This window comes from Amblyomma americanum, chromosome 9 (genome assembly GCF_052857255.1).
Source record: "Amblyomma americanum isolate KBUSLIRL-KWMA chromosome 9, ASM5285725v1, whole genome shotgun sequence".
Taxonomy (NCBI): Eukaryota; Metazoa; Arthropoda; class Arachnida; order Ixodida; family Ixodidae; genus Amblyomma; species Amblyomma americanum.
This window is the reverse complement of record NC_135505.1, coordinates 70752903-70773715: the sequence shown is the minus strand read 5'-3', so window position 1 is coordinate 70773715 and position 20813 is coordinate 70752903. Positions and strand designations below refer to the sequence as shown.

At 45.3% G+C, this 20813-nt stretch overlaps 1 protein-coding gene across 2 annotated transcripts in view; it reads left to right on the top strand.

The window, feature by feature from the left end:
• The window catches only part of LOC144104987 (uncharacterized), a 108373-nt gene extending 100996 nt beyond the window's left edge, over window positions 1–7377 (top strand). For both annotated transcript variants that reach the window (XM_077638208.1, XM_077638207.1), the window contains 2 exons: window positions 3779–3995; window positions 7231–7377. In XM_077638208.1, the coding sequence (XP_077494334.1) occupies window positions 3779–3995; window positions 7231–7257 (244 nt within the window). In that variant the 3' untranslated portion in view covers window positions 7258–7377. The remainder of the gene's footprint in view (window positions 1–3778; window positions 3996–7230) is intronic.
• The last annotated feature ends 13436 nt before the right edge of the window (window positions 7378–20813 follow it).

The window sequence follows — 20813 nt, the reverse complement described above, 5'->3', positions numbered from 1 at the left end:
TCCAGAATGATGACCAGACTGCCGATATACTTACGTTTCTTCATTACTACCTTCATCTTTGGGCGTCTTTCTTCATGTTCAGTTTCTATCAGATCACTTGCTTTCAGCGCCGTCGTGTCTGCTCTTTCCTCTTGCCATCACGTCTTTTATCCTAGAGTCTTCAGCTATGGTGCACCATATGGGCCATCAAGCTGATCTTCTTCAATGCTATGCTTCATGTTTGGGTGTCTTTCTATATGATTAGTCGCCTTCGGACCACCTGCTTCCTTGTTTATCTTCTCTAGTCCTTATTCCTTAAAACGCGTATTTTCTACTAGTGTTTTCAAATTGATGCCCCAACTGGCCCATCAAGCTTTGTTCTTCAACCCTATGCTTCACCTTAGAGATTCTCTCTACGTTTTCTGTCTCCTCTAGACGAAGCTTTCAGTCCCGTTCTTTCTATTCGTAATGTAAACGAGTCTTTCCTACCGGCGTTTTCCAATATCATACACCAGCATGATTAATATTTTTCTCTATTATTAATCTGGCCCTTCAAGCTAATCTCCTTCAATGGTAGGCTTCATGTTTGGGCGTCTTTCGAGACAAGCCGGAGGTGCCTGCCTCTTCACCCTGTCATTCACAGAGCTCAAGCCACGCTGTTCACCTGACAGCCGATTTACTTAATTCATAGCCACTCCAAGCTACCAGTAATGACCAACAAAGAATATGACTCCACATGCCCAAATTGCAACCACGGCGAACCTGCCCCTAAGGCGCATGTTCTCTGAAGATGCAAAGATAACCCGCTCCCACGGGCCCTGCTACAAGCTCCTTCTGTGGAAAGCTGGCACGAACTCGTCACCCACCCAGACAAGACCTCGAAAGTTGAACTAATTTCGTGGGCCCGGGAAGTCGGCCGCGCTGGGGACAACATAGGATCCACCTAAACTCTTTCCCGACAGCCGTGGAAAGTAAAGTCTTACCTCTCTTCCTTACCAACTGGGACACGAAGCTAGGCCTCTTCTATACTATGCTTCAACTTTCTATGCTTCATTTCTCAGTCTTCTTCTAGCCAGGCTTCTTAATGCGTCATTATTTCTCCTCCTCCTTCTTCCGAACGCGTTTTTGAAGCAAAAGCTTCAATATGCTAGGCTTTAAAGAGAGAAGCGTAAGTGCAGTCACGTGACAGGTGTCGCCTGTTGTCATCGCAGGTGTCGAATGGTGTCATGTAACCTACTCACGTCATCACATTCTGCCCACCGTGGCAAGTGGCAACTGCCCCATCGGGCATCGGGCATTTCATCGACGCTTACAGACAATCCGATCGGCAGTGTGCTTGGCATTTCTGAACATAGCCATGCCAATAAAACTTTCGCTTCTCTCCAGGGTTAACCTAAGTTTTACCGCAGCCAATTTTTTTCTTCCGGTGTCGTGAGTAAAATTCTGATCTATGAAGCACATCTGTCTACTCAAGTTGAAAAATGCGACATTTTGTGTTTTGAGTAAAGCAGAAGTTTTGAGTAAAGAAAATTGAGCAGTAGCTCTTACGTCTTGACATCTAGGTGGATGGTGGATATCTCCGCCACGCCTTAAAGCACGGAAATGAAGCTGAAGATGTCGTCGGTCTGAACTCCGCTGGCGAACTGGCCTCTCATTCAACTAAAACATGCAAGCTATACTTCAGGAAGAGATATGTGAAACAAGAAAAAATGCCACGCACTGCCACGCACTGGAAGAGCGCAAAGGCAGGTGCATACTCGCGACCGACTTTACTCAGAAAAACACATACACCTTTATACCTGCTTTTATGCCTCTGCCAGCTCAAGTGCCATCTCGTCATGACTGTGCCTCAACAGTTTGGTTCTAGCCAGCAAAAGGCTGGCATTGCTTACCAGGCGTAGGCAAAGAGCATTCGCCGCAATGTCAAGGAAAATTGTACCATTTCCCATTTTTCATCGAAAGCTGGCGCTGTACCACTCGATGATTTATACAACGGCCCCTTGGGCCGAATAGTTTTCAGCATGTCAGTGGGATTTCATGCAGAATCCCCACCGCACACCGGCCAAACTAAGTTGCGTGACGCTTCGTGCATTCTCGCATGCATCATTTTTCGGAGGCGATCCAGCGACACAAAGAGGCCAAATTGCTCTGTGCAGAAAAAACCACCGGCACACCTTATCGATTACCTGCATTTTTCGGTCTGTACGACACTCTATGAATTTAGGCGACAACCACCGGTCTAATCTTTGGTCGACCCCAAGCTTAAAGTTTTTAGGCACGTGGAAGAATATTTCATTGTTTTTAAAGAGCAACCTGGTTTGACAAACAAGGACTTCGTGCAAGATATCCGTCTTTGAACGACATGGGATGAATCTATCATTGACCTGCGAACTACCTCACCATAATAGTAAATAACTTGACCTTAACACCAGATCACATGTGTTCAATGTTCTCGCCACGAGCCCGAAACGACCTGTTGCCTTTAGAATCTGCATATTCCAAGACATCAAGTCAAGCCATTGGCATGTTGTGTATTTGTGTTCACCTGGTGAATGACAGCCTCAACAGGTTACAGGAAGCTGGTTTCCTTTTGTCTGTCGAGGCTTCTCTGGCAGAGAAGCTTTTACAAACATTGAACGCTGGAGCACCACAAGTTGGTGGCGGTCGGTCAAATATCAGACAGGCTATGTGTCCCCTGTATTCACAGGGTGTTCTTCAGCCCGAAGAACGTAGCCAATCGCTACAGTGTAGCGGTGGTTTTTTCTGCACCACGCAAGTTGGCCTTTTTGTGCCCCCGAAACGTCTCCGGGGAAAGGTGCGTGCGAGAATGCACGAAACGCCACGCCCCTCAGTTTGGCAGGTGTTCGGCGTGTGTTGTGCACGAAATTCCCTTGACATGTGGAAAACTATGCATAGACCAAATGGGCCGTTGTATTAACCAACGAATGGAGCAGCATCACCTTGCGATGAAGAAAAAGAAAGAGTCCTATTTGCCTTTATATTGCGGCGCTGGCCATTTGGCTACGCCTGGTAAGACATGCCGGCTAGATTCAAAATCTAGATGCGCAGTCGTTAGCAAACGGCACTTGAGATGGCAGAGGCTTTTTTCACACAGGGTTCAGGTCAGAGATAACTGCGTACGAATAATATCAATCAAATTGGTTTAAAAAGGTTTGCTGGCACGTGCGCCTTAGGCAATAAATTGACATGCATAAAGGAATATATGTTTTTCCTGAATAAAGTCAGTTGCAAGTACACCCTCATCCTGCTGCTCTTCTCGTTCGTGTTCTTTTTTTGCGCATTTCTTTGCTTAGGTACATATGTACGACAACGTGCACTCTTAAGTGAAAGCTGTATGAAAAGAGAGATTCTATTACATCACCCGGAACGCTGTACGACAAGCGGTTGCTGAACACTTTGATGCGAATGTATTGGAGAATACCGCCACCACATTGAGATCTGTTCGTGATCCATAGCTGGGATTTCATGCACACCTTCATGTTTTAGGGAGTAGGAATTGGGTATCTTCGTAACTCTGGCATTAGCTTACTGGTTACGTGGCCTGAACTAATTGCAGTTGTGTGTCACAAGACTCGGTATGACGTCGAATTACATCGTTTTCACGTTGCTTGTTATTCTCATTATGCCGTTATAACGGGAATTGGTATAGAATCGAATTTATCATTGTCACGTGACTTGGGATGGCTTCAGATTGCATCTTTGTCACATAACTTGCTTTGAAGTGTAGTATATAATAATTTCGCATTATTAATTCAGCTTGTCTTTGCGTTTTTTCTAGCCTTTACATCACAATCGGTGGCCAAACATCATACTTCACTATACGTGGAGTGAAAAGAGGACAACTTTTAATGTACACAGTACGCTTATTTACCAACGGGTACTTAGTTGCCAACGACTTTAACCCAAACAAAAAATACAGCTTCCTTAAGGTGGACAACCCGGACTACATAAAAGCTACATTCGGAGAGAGAGTGGATATTTTTAAAGTGGAAGCAGTACGTATTGCTTTTATTTCTTTAATTACTGCCAAAACTATTGCACTGTCCCGGCTTGAGCGAACGGACATACTCGAGTTGCTTTTTCTCATTGGTAGTTTTCCCTGTCTTGTAAATAGGAAGCTCTAAAAAGATTTTCACCCTAAAAGAACATGTCTATGGTCGGCTCAAAGTGATGCTGCGGAGAGCCAATATGTTCGGCATAAAACTTCTTGCACATAAAAATCTTACCAATGGTAAGTGAGTGTGTACCACTCAACCACTTTTTTAAATAATAGGTGCACTCAGGTGAAAATTTGCTTTGAACCTGATACTTACCGGCCGTTTTTATATCTGACTAACTATTTATGAGAGTACAATCTTCCACAGTCACTTCTGTTCCATAATTATTAGGGACTGTGCATGATGTTTTCATCCAAACTGCGTTCGCGATATATTTGCCTTTTTAAAGCGGCTCAAAGTCATGCTGCGGAGAGCCATTATGTTTGGCATAAAACTGATTGCCCTCGAAAATCTGACAAATGGCAGGTTAGCGCGCATCACTCCGCAACTTTGTTAAATATTGGGTGCACTCAGGTGAAAATTTTGGCTGAAACTTACCGGTTATTTTTATACCTGATTAACTATTTCTGACACTAGAACAAGTAGAACTGCTTCGGAAATCTTACAGGTTCGTTTTAGTTTCAATATTATTAGAAACTGTGCCTGATGTTTTCATCCAAGCTCAGTTTGCGATATGTTTGTCTTTTAATGGCACCTAGCAGCGGAGAAGGTAAGCGCTCAAGTGGATATTCATCATGCTTTGTCAATTATCTGCGCTTTCCTTTAGCTCTGTCCCGTTATAACAAAAATTATTCAATAAGGCCCGTACTATGCACAATTGCGGAACCATTAGATGAGAGTATGACAGCCGATCGATTCCGTTGTTCCGGTTCAAATACGGGTGTATGATAAAAATGACACGCAAATTGCGTAGTAAAATCGGCTGTGCGTTTGCAGCTTAGCGCGTTTGCACCAAGGAAAATTGCTGTTGGTTAATGTTTAGAATAAAGGAGAGGTTAATGTTAAGAAAAAAGAGCGAGCCTCCGGTCTCGCTCTACTAAAATTCTACAGAAGTTCAGTCTACCTGAGCCAGAATTTGACCCTATAAACCCCATAACCCTGCCGCTGCACAACCACACTATAATAAATTTAAAGTAATAGTTGCAACAGATGTGTTTCAACTGCACAAAGAACCGTCCAGTTGTTTTTCAAAGCCATGTAAATGCATTAGCATGAGTGGCAAACCAATCTTTGCAAGTTAATTAAATTAGATGACCAAATATTGTTCAGCAAGCCTGAAAAGTGTAACCGAATTACTGTAGCATTTACTGCTCACAGCAAGTTACACCGCAGCGGTGGCTTAGTGGGTTCGATCCCCAGCTGCGCCGGGTACCCACCGGTGATAAATTGTGCCAGCTTTCTCCTGGCTTTGTGCTGGGCTTCTTTAAGTGAAGTTGTTTGGCAAATCTGTCAACAACCCCACCTTCAGTACACGAAACCACCTTGTGTTATGGCGCTCTTTGGCCATAGATTCCCTTGAGCATTATTACTATCGTCGTACATTACTGTTACATCCAAATATTAATGAGACTTTGAATTTGTTTTTGTGTTTTCATGCATGAAATTTCTGCACTGGCCACAACTAACAAACGCTTCAGAATATTAAAATTTATTGGACCACAGCACCCATTCAAATTCCTAAATTGGCGCCATTTTAAAGAATATGTGCTGTGCCTTTATGGATACCCGCTTTACTGACGCTGGAGAGGGCGACAGAGTGCTATAAGTGGGATTTTCATCCTTACATGCCACTCATCAAAAATAGAAAAATCACTGATTTTCGCTTTTTAATCGACGGTTATATCAATCGTTGTATATGTGGTGTAGTCGCGCCATGTTTAATTTTCAATCAATACGTCGCTGACTTCATTTGTGGGCACTGTAACGATATTTTTTACGTTGCTGTCTTTAGATGCAAAATAAGCCGATGTAGTGACCATTTTCTAGTGAAATTCAAAAATGACTGGCGCAGCAATTTCTCTGCAACACATTTTAACTTTCACAGCGTCAGCAGCAGGCCCTAACTATAATATAACAGTTGGAAAGAAGCAAAACGCCGACTTAGACAAGCAGCCACCTTTTTCTTTCCCTGAAGATGGTACTCTCATCAAGGAAGGGAAATGAGAGAAAAAACAAAAAAGAAAAGCACGCAATTAAAGAACATGCACTGTTTTCTCTCATGTCTCCTCTTTAATAAGATGAGCCACTAGAAGAATACAGATTACAGAATTTATTTCATTAACATGCGAGTGCGGCACAAATGTTATCGACTAGAATGCCGCCTTTCTGATCGACAGCAGGGACCGTTCTCTTCTTCTAACTCTGTGTCCTCCGAGTCTCCTTGAATCCCTCCCTACCTTATCGAAAAACACAACAGAAAATTTTCTCTTCTTACAACAAACTTTCCTGCAGTATTTTGGGACCTAAAAAGGGCAATTATTGTAGTAACAAGATTATCTGTCATGTTGAGAACTCTCTGCTGGTATCAAGAGAGCTAGGCCTGTTGCATGAACAGGGAAAATCTCAACACCACAGAAAAAGTTTTTGTAATGGCAGGACGACCAGAATTTCTGTTGTATTGTGCGATCGGCTCTGTCGTATTTTTAAACTGGGCTATAGTTCCTCCTCACCCTGAGATTCTTTCACCGTCGGCCCTGCTTCTGCCAAGTTTTTGAAAACCGTGGCCGAAACGCAGACTAGTCAGAAGACGAACCAGTGAAGCAAAAACTCAAACCAGACACACCACATTGCACCGGTATATTCCTTGCTAAGCAGGACCAATGCTTAAAGTGATGCCAAAAAATACGTGAGGCATACAAAGAGCTCTTGGAAGTGCTTATACCCGAGAGAAAACGAGCCACATTTGGAGAGAGAGGAACTGTAGTAGACGACGTGCAACTTTTCGAGTCTTGTTTGGGTTTTTTATTTCAATATTCAGATGCCTTTCGTGAATGCTAGGTTGAAACGTGCGCTCTGTTGTCTTTCCCGTTAAGTCGACATTCTAAAATTATAACTGCCAACTCGCCCTCTTCGGTAGTAATTATTTACCTTTTAATTGGAAACCTTTCGGCATGTTTGTTCCATGTTATGTCAGCAAACTCTGAACCATTCCTTTGTGTCTTCTTCCTTTCAGATGATGCCTGAAGTCAGCATCTCGTAGTGCTACAAGCAGCGTGCCCTATTACATCAAAACAGATGAATTGCAACGTATTTAAACTTCTACACGAATACTTGCATATCTCGGCGGTACTGATTCATGGAAAAAATAAAGAGTTTGTTACGGGTGAAAAATAGTGTGTCATCCAATTGATTTGTTAGTTGCACCCACGCCTCTTGATGTCATAAATAGCAATCGGTCTTTTACTTGCTTTGCATACCGATTTAGGTTCGAAAGATTTTGTTCCGCTTCATTTCAGTGTACACTCCTAATGCTCAGGCGTTGGGAGGGTGTAGCAAGGTATGGCACTGAGGCATATCAGCCCAAATGCTTCCTTCATTGTACTGACGTATGTAAAAGAACAACGAGATTTGTTCAGGAAATGATGTATATAGTATGACTAAACACAACTATTTTTGATAATTTACTAATGCCTGAAGAGAATAAATTTGATCACAAGCAGAAACGCATACAGTAAATCACGTCCTCTGGGCATCCTACATCTTTATTAACCAATATTATGACGCTCATGGGTTCAGTATGACGGAAAAGGCTTCTTTTTTAGGTTTGGTAAGCAAGCCTAGTCGCCTCGAACAGGGAACTCAATTAAAACTGCATAGAATTGAATATCTCATTCGCAGTACTTACGTCGCGCACCACAGGGTGAACTAAGCTAAATCAGTCAGGCACACTCAGCTCAGTGCAGTGCTGCTGAGAAAAAATTCAGCGCCATTTGGTGATGCCGATTTCCTGACGTAATGAAACAAGTGGATTGTTATACGAAGGACTTTATTGCAGCTTTTGCTACTTATGTTTGGATAGTAGGAAAAATATAGACATCGCGCAGTGCTTAGTAATGAGAGGATCCGCACATCTTTAACATTTTTTTTTGCAGTGACACGTTGCGAGCCGTCTGGGATACACTGGTTAGGTGCTGTCATATTGTTCGCACGTACTGGCTATAACGACGGAGCAATTCTACACGCTTTCTCCAATTTTACAGACATCCACCCGTATAGCCCACAGTGATATGAGGCATGCTTCAAGTGCGGAGGACGTCTCGACTTCTGTATTAACTGAGCGTGCAGATGTAGTAGGAGCCGTAACATTCCCGCAGAAGAAGGCACGCAAACAGGTATTTGTGGCGGAAGCTGTTTTCAGAGTTCTCTGGGGAACATGAGATGTGTACGTCGACTCAGCGTGCACTTCAGAGCCTAAATGACGCATTACGCCTCACAAGAGACTCTCCTGTAGTGCCGACAGTCAAGAAACAGCGATGAAGCCGCGGCCGGGAGCTTCAAAAAATAAAAAAAACTTTAGAAAGCTTTCTATCTATGCCTAAGACGTGCGAAGCATCTACCTTGACACTAGCCGATGTCAAAAGCGCTCCACCTAGAGCAGATAAAGATGTTACCTAGTCGTAGTCAGTACCAGAGCAAGTGCCGCGAAAAATAGCTCTTAATTTTCGGCAACGTGAAAATTTTAACAAATGGGATCACTCGACTAAACACAGGTATGTATTTTTTGCAATGTTAAATTACGATTGGCATCGACTGAGAGGGATAGCAGTGATATGTAACCACTCATTACTCCGATAGGAAGATCCTCATGCGTTCACGAGAGGCTTCCAGAAAGTAAGCGCAGAGGCAGATTTAAGCCATGCCTATAATAATTACATCTTCAGTCTTTGGCTGGTATGGTAGGATACTAAATGAAGGTATATGTATTGCCAACATTTTTCTATCCATCCAGATAAAAACATATATTAGCATGATGAAAAATCACATAAAATGTGCGCCCAGAATTGTGCGCACGTTAATGGGTTGCCACGGTTTCTTAAATGTCTTTCAAGCTTGTAAATATGCAGATGAGGCTGTGCTATCTTTACAGGGGATATAATATAGGAAACAGAGAGAAAAATTAACGACGAACTTAGCGAAGTTTCGCAGTGGTTTGTACACAATTGGCTCACAATTAACACTGAGCAGCAACCTATACCTTATTTCACTCAAGGAAAAAAGATATTAGCTGTGATAATTCAATTATAACATTAAATTGTAAACATTTTCTTAACACATCACGCACTAAGCGATTGGGTGTCGTCTTCGAATCGAATATGCACTGGATGCAACAAATTTAGAATTTTTGTTCTAAAGTAGCTCATGGCTCTCATATTTCATTAAGGGAAGGCAATGTTTTCGTGAAGCGATTTTACCTGTATTGTATTTCGCGTTGGTTCATAGTAACTTGTTTTACCGTCTAGAGACATAAAGCGGTGCCCATAAAACGTTTGTAGAACCAATTATGAATTACCAAAAACTTGCCGCTCATCCCATAACCTTGGCAAAGAAACTCGACCCTAGCCGACCACTCTTATAACACTTGCGAATATTACCAGTATCAGGTGCATACAAACTAAACATAGGTCAAGTAATAAACATTGTAATTGCAACGAATGATTCCTCTGCTCTTTCACTCTTTAGATCACCACTGAGAGAAACAAGTGGCACCATTATTAATAGATCTAACCTACCCCCCCGCCATAAAACTTATGATCAAGGGCTATTAGAATACAATTGTTCACAGATATGGAATGAAGTTGTCGATGATATAAAACTCAAACATAATTTTGCGGCGTTATTGAAAAATATTTTTCTTGCCTGTCCGAACTGTGGGTTTACATATATTTGTTTTATGGTTTTGGCACTTTCAACTTATTTTTGTCTTGCCTCTACCGCTCGCCACTTTTCCGGAATATTCTGCGGTTTACGTATTTGGTATGCCGAGACTGTAGTAATTAACGACTTTTTTGCTTTTGCTCTTTGAATGCCGGCGATTTCTTTTGTGAATATTGTGTATTTGTAGTAGGTTTTAATACGCTGAATGAAGTTTGGTTTCATTTATTTCACAAAATAAAAAATAAGAGAGAGAATTTCATGCAAAACTACCGAAGCCCACTAGTATTATCGAACAACAAATTCAATGTCTCCTTTTTTTAGTAACACAATTTTGGCACAAAGTCATCAACAGCAACGAAAGTTATGCCAAACATGTACAAGATATTGCGCGTTCGTTTTCTCTGATTGTTGTAGTTTTTGCTATTTCTGTCCTAGTGCCATACGGTCAATGCATGCAGTTTAATTTTTGCACTGAGCTCAAGGACAAAGTGTTGAAAAAATTGAAAAAGTTGCAGGAAGAAAAAATTCCTATAGCTCATTCGTGCAGTAAAAGCCCCGACCATCTATTTAAGTTCAGAAACTCGAAATAAGTGTTGAATTTGCTGCAGAGGAATGGTCTCTGAATGCGAAATTTGTGGTTTGAAAATCGTCGCAATGATATGTCTGAATTCACAATTCTCTTATCCACCTGGAGCATTCTTTTGAGCCTCGTTTCACTGCACAGCGTCCTGAATTCCTTTGTGCTATTTTTCTTCATCTTCCTTTTTTGCTTGTTTCATCACAGCACTGCCAGTCTATCTGCTATCAAGTGGTCGTACATACGATCCAGCGGCAGATTGAAAATGCATCTTGTTTGACACACTTGTTTGTTTGAGGATTTACTCCTTTCGAGCATCGGCACAGCACGAAGACATTGCTGCATTTGTAGTGTAATTCTAAAGTAGAAAGCAGTTAGCAGACATCGCAGACTCGAAATATTTGATGACACAAGCAGAACCAGTGAAGGCGGTCAAACGTAATAATACCGCTGGCGAGCCTTAAAATGAACAGATTGAAAGTAACACTTGTGTAGTATTGTCATTAGAGCTTGTGAAGGAAGCCCAATTTAGCTTCTATACTTTTCCTTTAATGCGAAAACAGCGCCTACGCAATAAAAATCTGCATTAAAACCCAATTTTTTTCAGCATTTAACCTACCATCTCCTTTGAATGAGATGGTGGTTTGAAGGGTCGAAATATGATTTTCCTCTTTTCAACAGCCGCGTAAATATGTATACCTTCAAGCGTAAGCATATAGAAATTCGGAACATAATATTAGAACCCAGGGTTTAATGAGACCAAGACGGGCGACTCAAACCAGCTGGATCCGCTTGACGAGCCCGAGACGAAACCAAACACCTCGTTCTCCTCCTCTTCTGCATAGTGATCGATGCCGTCCAAGAGGCTGACCAAATAGACTAAGCATCGCCTCTACATGGGTGTCACACTGTCCCTACGCAGCCGAAGCCCGCAGTGTTGGCTTGAGGGAAACGAGAGCGTTGAGAATCCAACCGGACAGTTCTATTCCAGCCCAGCGAATGCCGGCACGAGCACGAGACACCTGCCAGCCGCCGCGAGGCTCTTGCGGGCGCCCTACCCCCCCCCCCCCCCATCCAAGCAAAGCCATGCCTCACACACGGCCTAGCCACTGTATGTGGCTACTGCCTACAACATCTCCCCCGAAAGAAAAGCAACCTCTTTGGAGGAATGACGCAACGTCCACACTTGGTGTGCCGGTGGGAGGCGTCAGCGTAGGTTGTTTGGTAATCTTCTAGAGAAATTGACGTCACAGGGGGAGATTCCTCGTAAGGGGCTTCAGTGCAGGTTGTTTGGGAATCTTCCTGAGAAACTGAAATCCCAGGGAGAGATTCGTCGTATGCAACGTCTTGGTAGTCTCTCCCCTCTTTCGCAGGCTTGAGAAAAGGGATAAAATGGGTTCGATTTCGCCGTATAGTGCCGCTCCCAGTGTCAACTATATATGACCTAGGCTCGCTTGCGGGCGACACCATGTTCCATTTTCGCTTTAATTCTGTAAACCATAATTCATCTTCTTCCAGAAGGGTCGGAAGTTGCCGTACGCCATGTCGTCTATCCTAATCTCTTCGCTGCTGTTCGCGGTATTGAGTTTCAAAATTCCGAAGTTTAGTGGCCTCTGGCAAATGAGGAACAAACCTTCCAGGAGTCAGAGGAATCTTTGTTTCCGCAACCGCCTCCCCATCAATAGTTCAGAACGACTGCAACCATTTTTCAATGGAGTTGACCGGCAGGACAAGAGGGTCAGGTACGGGTCTTGGGTCTTCTTCAATGAAGTTTTGACGATTTTTACCGCAGCCTCAGTGAGTCCGTTGCTCTGAGGGTATTGTGGGCTTGATGTGACGTGTTTGAACCCGTATTCTTGAATAAACTCGGCAAAGTTGGAGGACAAGAACTGCGGACCATTATCGGAGACTGCAACCTCTGGAATGCCGTGCCAGGCGAAAATTGCATGGCAGTGATTGATCACTGTACTAGATGACAGCTTCTCTGGACGAGTCAGTTCCGGGTATCTGGAGTAATAATCAGTCACGATTAACCACGAGTGGCTATTGAAGAACAGGTCCGTTGCAACTTTCACCCGTGGTCTTGAAGGAAACTCGAAGGATGAGACGGTTCCGATAAAGCCCCCTTCACTGTGGGGTCCAGATGCTTGAACGATATCAACCCGGCGTGACATGCAGACAGACGTGTAGCGGCCCTTTTCGTGGCAGCCCCTGGATACCAGCGTCCGCGTTAGAGACAGTGAACGCGGGTGTCGTTCTTTCCCACACTAACGACACGATGATGGAACGCTGTCAGCTGGACGCTGATGTGGTCTTGATTCCAAGTGCTCTCGGCAGTCGTTGATGTGAGCAGCGATTGTGGGGTGCCTGACTTGCTGTTTGCCTGATGCAACTTTGTTGACGGTCAAAGGTTCGGGGTGAAGCGCCACTGGCAGCTGATGAATGCTTTCGACCTGCCTGACACTCTCAAGCGCCTTCTGAAGAGTAAGATCGGCATTTAGTTGCAGTCTCGCTGACAATTTCTGGTCTTGAATGCCGACGACCAGTCTGTCTTGAACCAGTTCCTCTCGAAAGGTGCCGTACTCACAATAGTTTGGAAGCGTGTGAAGCTACGAAGTCTTCCGAAGTGTTACGAAGTCTTCCACGGATTCGCCGTCGTTTTGGATCCTCGTATTGAAGCGTTCACGTTCAAAAATGACGTTTCGCCGCGGTATGAAGTAGCTGTCGAACAGCTTTAGGACGAATTCCAAGTTCTGAGCGTTCCCACCAGAGAGTTTGAAGGTTGCGAAGACGCCATCGACCTGGTCGCCAATCATGTAAAGGAGTGTGTAGACCTGATGTGACCTTGATTTGTCGCAGAGACCGCAAGCCGTGCAGAAACGCTCGAACCACTTCCTCCATTTCGGCCAGGCCACTCAGCAGGAGTCGTGAAGCAGAAGGCTTCGGGCGGTTGAATGACGAAGGACGCCATATACTGGCCGCGTTGTCCAAGCCATAGACGCTGCTGTGACGTGTGCCACCATTGATGCCTATCCGAGCGAAAGGAAACAGCCCCGGCTGGGCTTGCTGTTGGAATTGCATTACTTCTGACACCATGTTGGGTTGAAAAAAACGAGAGCGTTGAGACGCTAACCGGACAGTTCTATTCCAGCCCAGCGAATGCCGGCACTAGCACAAGACGTCTGCCAGCCGCCGCGAGCCCCACGTGGACGCCCCCCCCCCCCCCCACCCGCGCAGCCAAGCCCAGCCACGCAGATGGCCTAGCGACTCCATGTGGCTACTGCCTACAACACGCAAGGCGAGTATTGCAGGGCTTCAGCCGGGCAACCTGAGTCACCGGAGTTGGTGCAGAACAACGGCCGCTTGCCGTGGCACGGGCTATGCGGGAATTGAGCTCACTAATCTTCTGAATAATAACATAGGGTCCTTCGTAGTGGCACAGCAGCTTCTGGGACAGTCCTTGCTTTCGGACAGGCGACCAGAACGCGACAAAATCACCAAGGCTGTAAGTGATGTGACGGCGGTGGGCATCGTAGGGCACTTTGTACCGATCTTGAAGGCGAGGATACGAAGGCGGGCAAGGCGCTGGGCCTCTTCGGCGAGACAAGTGTCTCGGCCAAGGGGGAAGTGTGACGCCCAAGAAAAGGCGATGCTTAGTCTATATGGTCGGCATCTTGGTCGGAATTGATGAATATACAGAAGAAGAGGGGAACGAGTTGGTTGGTTCCGTCTCATGCTCGGCAAGGAGAAGGCTGTTGTTTCCGGTCTTGGTCGGCGAAGGTGATGTGGGCCAGCAATCCAGGCTTTGGGGCAGTGGCTATGTACCTGGCGGTGCTGCGCTAGCTTGCAAGTTTCTCCTTTTTGTCTATGCCTTCTTGCTCTTGTTCTGGGGTGAATGGGCGCACGACGAGAGCTTCTTCTCCCGGCCAGGGGTTTTCCCCTTGGTCGGCATCTCTTCCTCAAGACCAGCTCCCAGTTGGTCTCTTTTTCCGCAGTGAAGTTTCGAGCATTCCGGTCGCTTTAGTGCCTTCCGATGGAGACGCTATCCGACTGAACAACCCGCAGGACTACAGGCGGCTCTTCAGTCCAGATCGAAGAACTTCAAGCGCATTACTGATGTCCGGAAGTTCGGCAGTTGTGGTATTTTGTGCAGGTCACCGGATAAAGACTGTATTGAAGACCTGCTAAAGTGTACGACCTTCGCCAACCACCTGCTAAGCGCATTCATTCCGCCTCATCTAGCATGTTCCAAGGGCTTGGTCCGAGGGCTCGACTCTTGATTGAGCCCTGTGGAAACGCTCGAGAACCTCTCGTCTGCAGGAGTGATTGCTGTAAATCGATGCAGCAGGATGGTTGACGGAGTAAAAATTCCTACGGAGCCCGTCATTGCCACATTTGCAGGAATATTTTGCCCGTCAGAGATTAAGGCGTGGCCATTGGTTTTTCGAGTAGATGCCTTTAACTCGCGGCCCCTTCAGTGTAAAAAGTGCTGATGATTTGGCCACAGCGGCAAAGCCTGAAAATCGGCCTTACGCTGCTGTACCTGTGGGGAACGTGATTGCAGAGAAGAATCTCCTGAACAGCAAGAGAAATGTTGTTTGTGTAGTGATGCTCACTCTGCTTATTCGCCTGACTGTCCTGCACGAGCACAAGAAGTTCAGGTGCTCGAGATTATAGACAAGTGCAGATGCACGCGGATAGAGGCTTTTGCCGCAGACAAGGAGAAAGTCTCAGGCTACTCTAGTGTGGCCGCCATATACCCACCCATAACGGATTCTAATTGGTCCCAGGCTATTACAGCGGCAGTTGAGAAGGCTGTGGCAAATGTAATGGATCGCATTATGGAAACCGTGTCCACGTGCATTCCGCAGGTCATAGCTGCTCAGATGACCAATATTCTGCAGGCGTCCACCGCTCCGCTCTTGCCTTCTTTGGCTTCGGAAGCTACTCCTCCCTCTGTATCAATCGATCCCGCTCCACAGGTCCAAAAACAATGTGAGCAGCAAAGACCCCTCAGGCCTCTCCTTCGAACAACGTTATGGACGCATCCTCTATGGACTGTATAGATATGGAGTCTGATCTCTGCGCCCAGAAATGAAGTGGGTCTCCTCTGATATATTTCAGGTCCATCTTGCCCTCAGTCAAAGATAAAGAAAAGTAACGCAAGTCGAAATGCTAAGACCAGGATTGTAGAAAACGCAGTCGCGACTGCGGTACTCCTGCCAAGATAGGGTTCGTAAGTGTACTCCAGTGGAATTGTCTCAGCTTCAACAGATTTAAAATGCCTATGCAATCAGCTTCTACCAAATTTAGTTGCTTTACAGGAAACATGACTAACTACAAATTTCAATTCTGATCTTAAGGATTACAGTCCGTTCCACCTTGACCGGTCATCATAGGGGGAGGGTTGTTAGTTTTCATCTCTACAAAGTTCTGCCACAGGGCATGCATTTCTTTCCAATATGCGGACAATGAATGTGAAATCCTAGCGGTTGACCTCAGTGTCCCAAGTCAACAGCCCTTTACGGTAGCTGATGCATATTTCCCGCCTGGTATTCGTGACACTCGGCCCCTTGACTCACTCATGTCTAGTGGCCGATCTCAAATTCCATTACTTGGAGATTTCAATTCGCACTATGTGACGGGGGGGCTTTAAAACAAAGAGCTTTGGTTCTAGACTATTTGATTGGGCTTCTGACAACAACTTCATCTGCAACAATTCCGGATTGCCTAAGTTTGTTCGGAGTCAATGCTGCTCTGCCTTGGATTTAACTTTCTCCTTCCCAGGAGGCTTTGTTATGTCTTGGGCGCCTGTTGACAGTGCAACAAACAGTAATCACCTACCGATTAGTTTGCGTGTAAATTAACTTTTCATGAGCGACTTCACCGCACGTTAATAAATTACACTTGCTTTAAAAACACGCTAAAATCAGCCCTCCAAATCATTTCAGACCCTTGCGATCAGACAAGTGCCGAAAGCAAGGCTGCACATCTATGTTCAGCACTAGACCATGCAAGGCAAAAGTCTGAATTTTTGGTTAAGAGAACCAAGGGTGCAATCGCAAACAATTGGTGGATTGCTGAGTGCACGCGTGCATATAGACGATGGAAAGCAGCTTGGAGGAATTTTCTAATCAATCAATGCCCAAAAAAGTTGTTGGATTATAAATATGTTGCAGCAACATTTAAGCGCACTGTCGCACATGCAAAGGAGGACTATAATACAAATTATAATTTCCTTTCACAATCAGGAAATAAACGAGCTTTTGTTTAATTTCATGAGGCGCAACAAGGTGATTCCAGCGGCTGCCAGCATTGAATCACTCGTTCAGTCCCCTGCTCACATCGCAAAGGCCTTAGAGGATGTTGCTTTTGACCTAGAGCTTCACTTTACATCTACTCTACCTTCTCCTGCTATATTCACATGCACCTCAAGTGATTTCACGGAGGTCTTTATGTCTGAGCTGTCGCAAATTGTTCTGCACTTATCCCCAGTGGCTCCTGGCCCTGATAAGGCCACTTCATTTATGATCAAAATTTTGTTCAATGAATCTCCTGCAGACCTGTTGGCTCTATTTAACCATTCTAGTAAAGGTTCTTGGATACCTCATGAGTGCCTTCTTGCTGAAATAGTTCCATTGCTTAAAAAAAAGGGCAGGACTTAACTTTAGACAACATACGCCCTATTTCATTAACATCGAACCTAGTGAAATTGGTGGAAAGGGTCCTTCTCAGCCATGTCATGTCATTCATTTCGGAAACTGCTCTCTTGAATCCATGTCAAATTGGTTTCAGGCCGGGTTGTTCGATTTGGTGTGTTCATACTAACCTAGAGACTCGTATTAAATTAGCTCGCAATAGAAAACAGTTTGCTGCGCTTGTCACCTTCAATATCAGTAAATCATACGGCAGCGTTGAGCACTCGATTATGTTACTAGGATTACAGGAACTGAACTTCCCAAGCTATTTTGTAGCCTGAATTTCCGTCTTTTTTGGAAAATAGAAAATTTTACTTGTGCCAAATTGGTGTCTCCTCAAGGAGATTTCCACAGACAAGAAGTGTACCGCAAGGATCAGTTCTCTCACTTGTTCTTTTTAGGATTTTTCTAAACTGAATTTAATGCATTTAAATTGTGAAAACGTGTGTGTATGCCGACAATATTGCATTTTTTTGCATCAGCAGGTGACATTCACCCTCTTTATCGAACCCTGCAAAATCACCTCAATGTTTTTACAATTGGTTAGGAAAAATTCATCTGTCTCTCAATGTGAAGAAATGCGCATTGTTAGTATTTCAGGTTTCTGTTCCTGTAAATATCTGCCTGGTGTATAGAAATAACATATTACATCAAGTTCAGACGGTGAAGTATCTCGGAGCAATATACGACTCTACTCTATCCTGGCGGCCACATATTGAGCAAGTTTCTGCAAAAGGAGTTCGGGCCCCTGGCATCCTGCGCAGGCTTTGTAGTGCTAAGTCAGGCATGGGAAGGCATACACTTCTGATGATTTTAAAAATGTACGTCCGGCCAATTTTAGAGTTCTCTTGCGTTTTAATGTTAGGAGCACCTGGCTATAAACTTCGCTCTCTTGTACTATTGGAGCGTGAGGCGTTGCGCCTTTGTCTGGGGCTTCCAAAATATGTCGCCAATGCTGTTCGGCACTTGAGGCGCGAATCGCATCGTTATCAGCCAGGTTTCGCCTTTTAACAGATCAAACATTTTTAAAATTGTGCTACTCACCTCTTCACCCTTCCAGTATAATATTTCTTACTGAACCTTCCGCCTTTTTTGTGCCGCCTGGTCTCGTTTTCATACTGCGCAGATATGTTACGTGCAATCCCTCCTTGATCCTATAAATATTCACTTCACAGATGTCCGCCCAATGTATAAGAAATCATCTGTCCAGATTGAATTCGACGACATTTTCCCATCGAATGCAAAGCTGCAGCCCTTGCCGCTTCTTCAGGGTCTCTTGCAGGACCACCTAAGGTCATTTCCCTCTCATGTTCATAGTGCTACCGATGCCTCGCAGGATCGCGAAAAGGCAGGTGTGAGAATTTTTTCGCCTTCACTGGATTTGTAATGTTCTCTCCGTCTTCCTAACTTCACTTCAATTTTCTGGCTGAAATATTAGCAGTAATCTTAGCCTTACGAAAATTATAAACTACCGTTTCTCAGGTCGTGGTTATCACAGACACTCTGTTCATTTGCTCTTTATTATCCTGACCCACGGAGTCTCGGGCATTACGCCTCTTTAAGTTCCTGATTCCGCTTCATCTAAATTCGGCAAGGTTGCTTTGGGCACAAGGTCACATGGGCTTTCCCTTAAATGAGGTCGCAGATTCCTTAGCAAGAGCCTCTCTCTGCGGCCCAATTGTTGCTGTCCTGTCAACGTGTGCATATACAGCTGCGGTGAAGTTTCGCAGCTACACCATATTGCAGGAATTTGCTGCATCGGCTCTTACATCATCTCCCGAATATCAGCATCTTCTGCATCCTTGGAGTAGCAAAGACGTGCTCGCGCAGACTAGAGGTCTTTTTCACCCGGTTGCGTTGCCGGGTTCCTCTTCTAAATTTCTACCTTCACAGATCTGGCCTGGCGGCTTCCCCACTGTGCCTTTTTTATACCGAACTTCAGACAATAGATAAATTCCTGCTGTTGTGCCGCCGCTGCTCTAATTTGAGGAAGCGTCTTTTGCAAATTCTATTTCATCAACATGCTTGCCTGTGTCCTCCGTGGTTGTTCTTTCCATTGGCGCTTCTTTGCTTGGACGAAGCGACAGGAGCGTACGCTCTGCTGTGCAAAATTATCTGCAAGAAACGCAGCGACTCCCATTATAATTTCTTTTTCCCGCTCTCAGTCAGTACGACATTGAAACATTCAGGCATTGTATACTATTATGCTCATTAAGCCATTGTCCGGTCTTCGATCTCCAAGTTAACAGGACCCCTGTCGTTCTGTCTTCCAATCTATCAGACTACATACGATTACCACTTCTTTTCTCGTCAAAAATTTCCCGTATCCAGCAATCAATCGCCTGTGTCTTGGCCACTCCCTCATAGTGGGTATGTGCCAGCAACGTCTGAGGCCTTCCTTCCTTCCTTCCAAGAGGACTCAGCTGGTTTCAGTCGCCCGTCGTGGTCTGAATAAATCCCTGGTCGTAGCATCTTGGTGAAAGGTGCCGGGTATAAAGGTTCCCCAAAGACGGATCTCCAGCTTGACCTACGCCGGAGTCGTCGCATTGTTGGTCGGCTGGCTTCTATTCCCATGATGTCCCTGGACGGCGACGCTCCCAGGTCTGTGCCCAGCATTTCGTGGCAGCATTACCGGGAGCCACGGTCGTTCGCGGTTTCACCCAGCGACGACGTCGATGAATGGCTCACCCAATACCAACGAGTGATTCGCTGCACTAAGTGGAACCCCTCTGCCCGACAAGCCAACGTCGTCTTTTCCCTAACCGACACGACCCTGACGTAGTACGGCAACCTCGAAGATTCGTTCACGACATGAAACCACTTTGTAGAGGGGCTCAAGAAGTGCTTTGTTGGCTCAGTCGCGAAGAAGCAGCGGTCTGAACAAGCGCTTGCGAAAAGAGCTCAGCTTCCCGGTGAGATATGTAGGAGGTACATTGAAGAAATCAGGTTACGCAAGGTCATCTTCCCTCTCATGACAGAAGAAGACAATTTGACCACTTGCTTAAAAGATTTGCCGAAGACATTTACAATTTCTTTATCTGAAAAGAAAGTCTGGAGTCCGTGTCTAACGTCATCCAGCACTGTCGGACGTTTTAGACATTGAAAATGCGTCGCATAACACCTAAACTTGGACGCCGGGGTGACGATGGTGGCAGCTGTAGACACATTATCATGTGATCTGGCCTTCATGATCCACCAGATCGTTAGAGAAGAGTTGACCAGGTTGCTGGAAGTCACTGGGAATTCCTAAGCCCTCTATCCTGTGCATCCCACGCGCCCTATTCCGCGAGACGCCGTTAATGTGGCGGACGTTGCGGAACGCCGCGTACGCCGAGAGCTGCGGCCCAGGCACATACGGCGACTGCCCTGGACCTCCGGTCCAGCTTTTACCAGCCCACGCCGGCCACATACGACGAGCACTTCCGCCCGAGAGCTTCGTATGATGACTACTTGCCGGCGCAGCCTGATCCTTGTTCCTCTCGTGTGTGCTACCGCTGCGGCCAGCCCGGCCAGATCTCCCGATTTTGTCCCCGCCGACAACCGTCCCATTACGGTTCTTGTACCTATCCTCCGCGGCCTGATTACCATCTTGGTACCCGTACTACC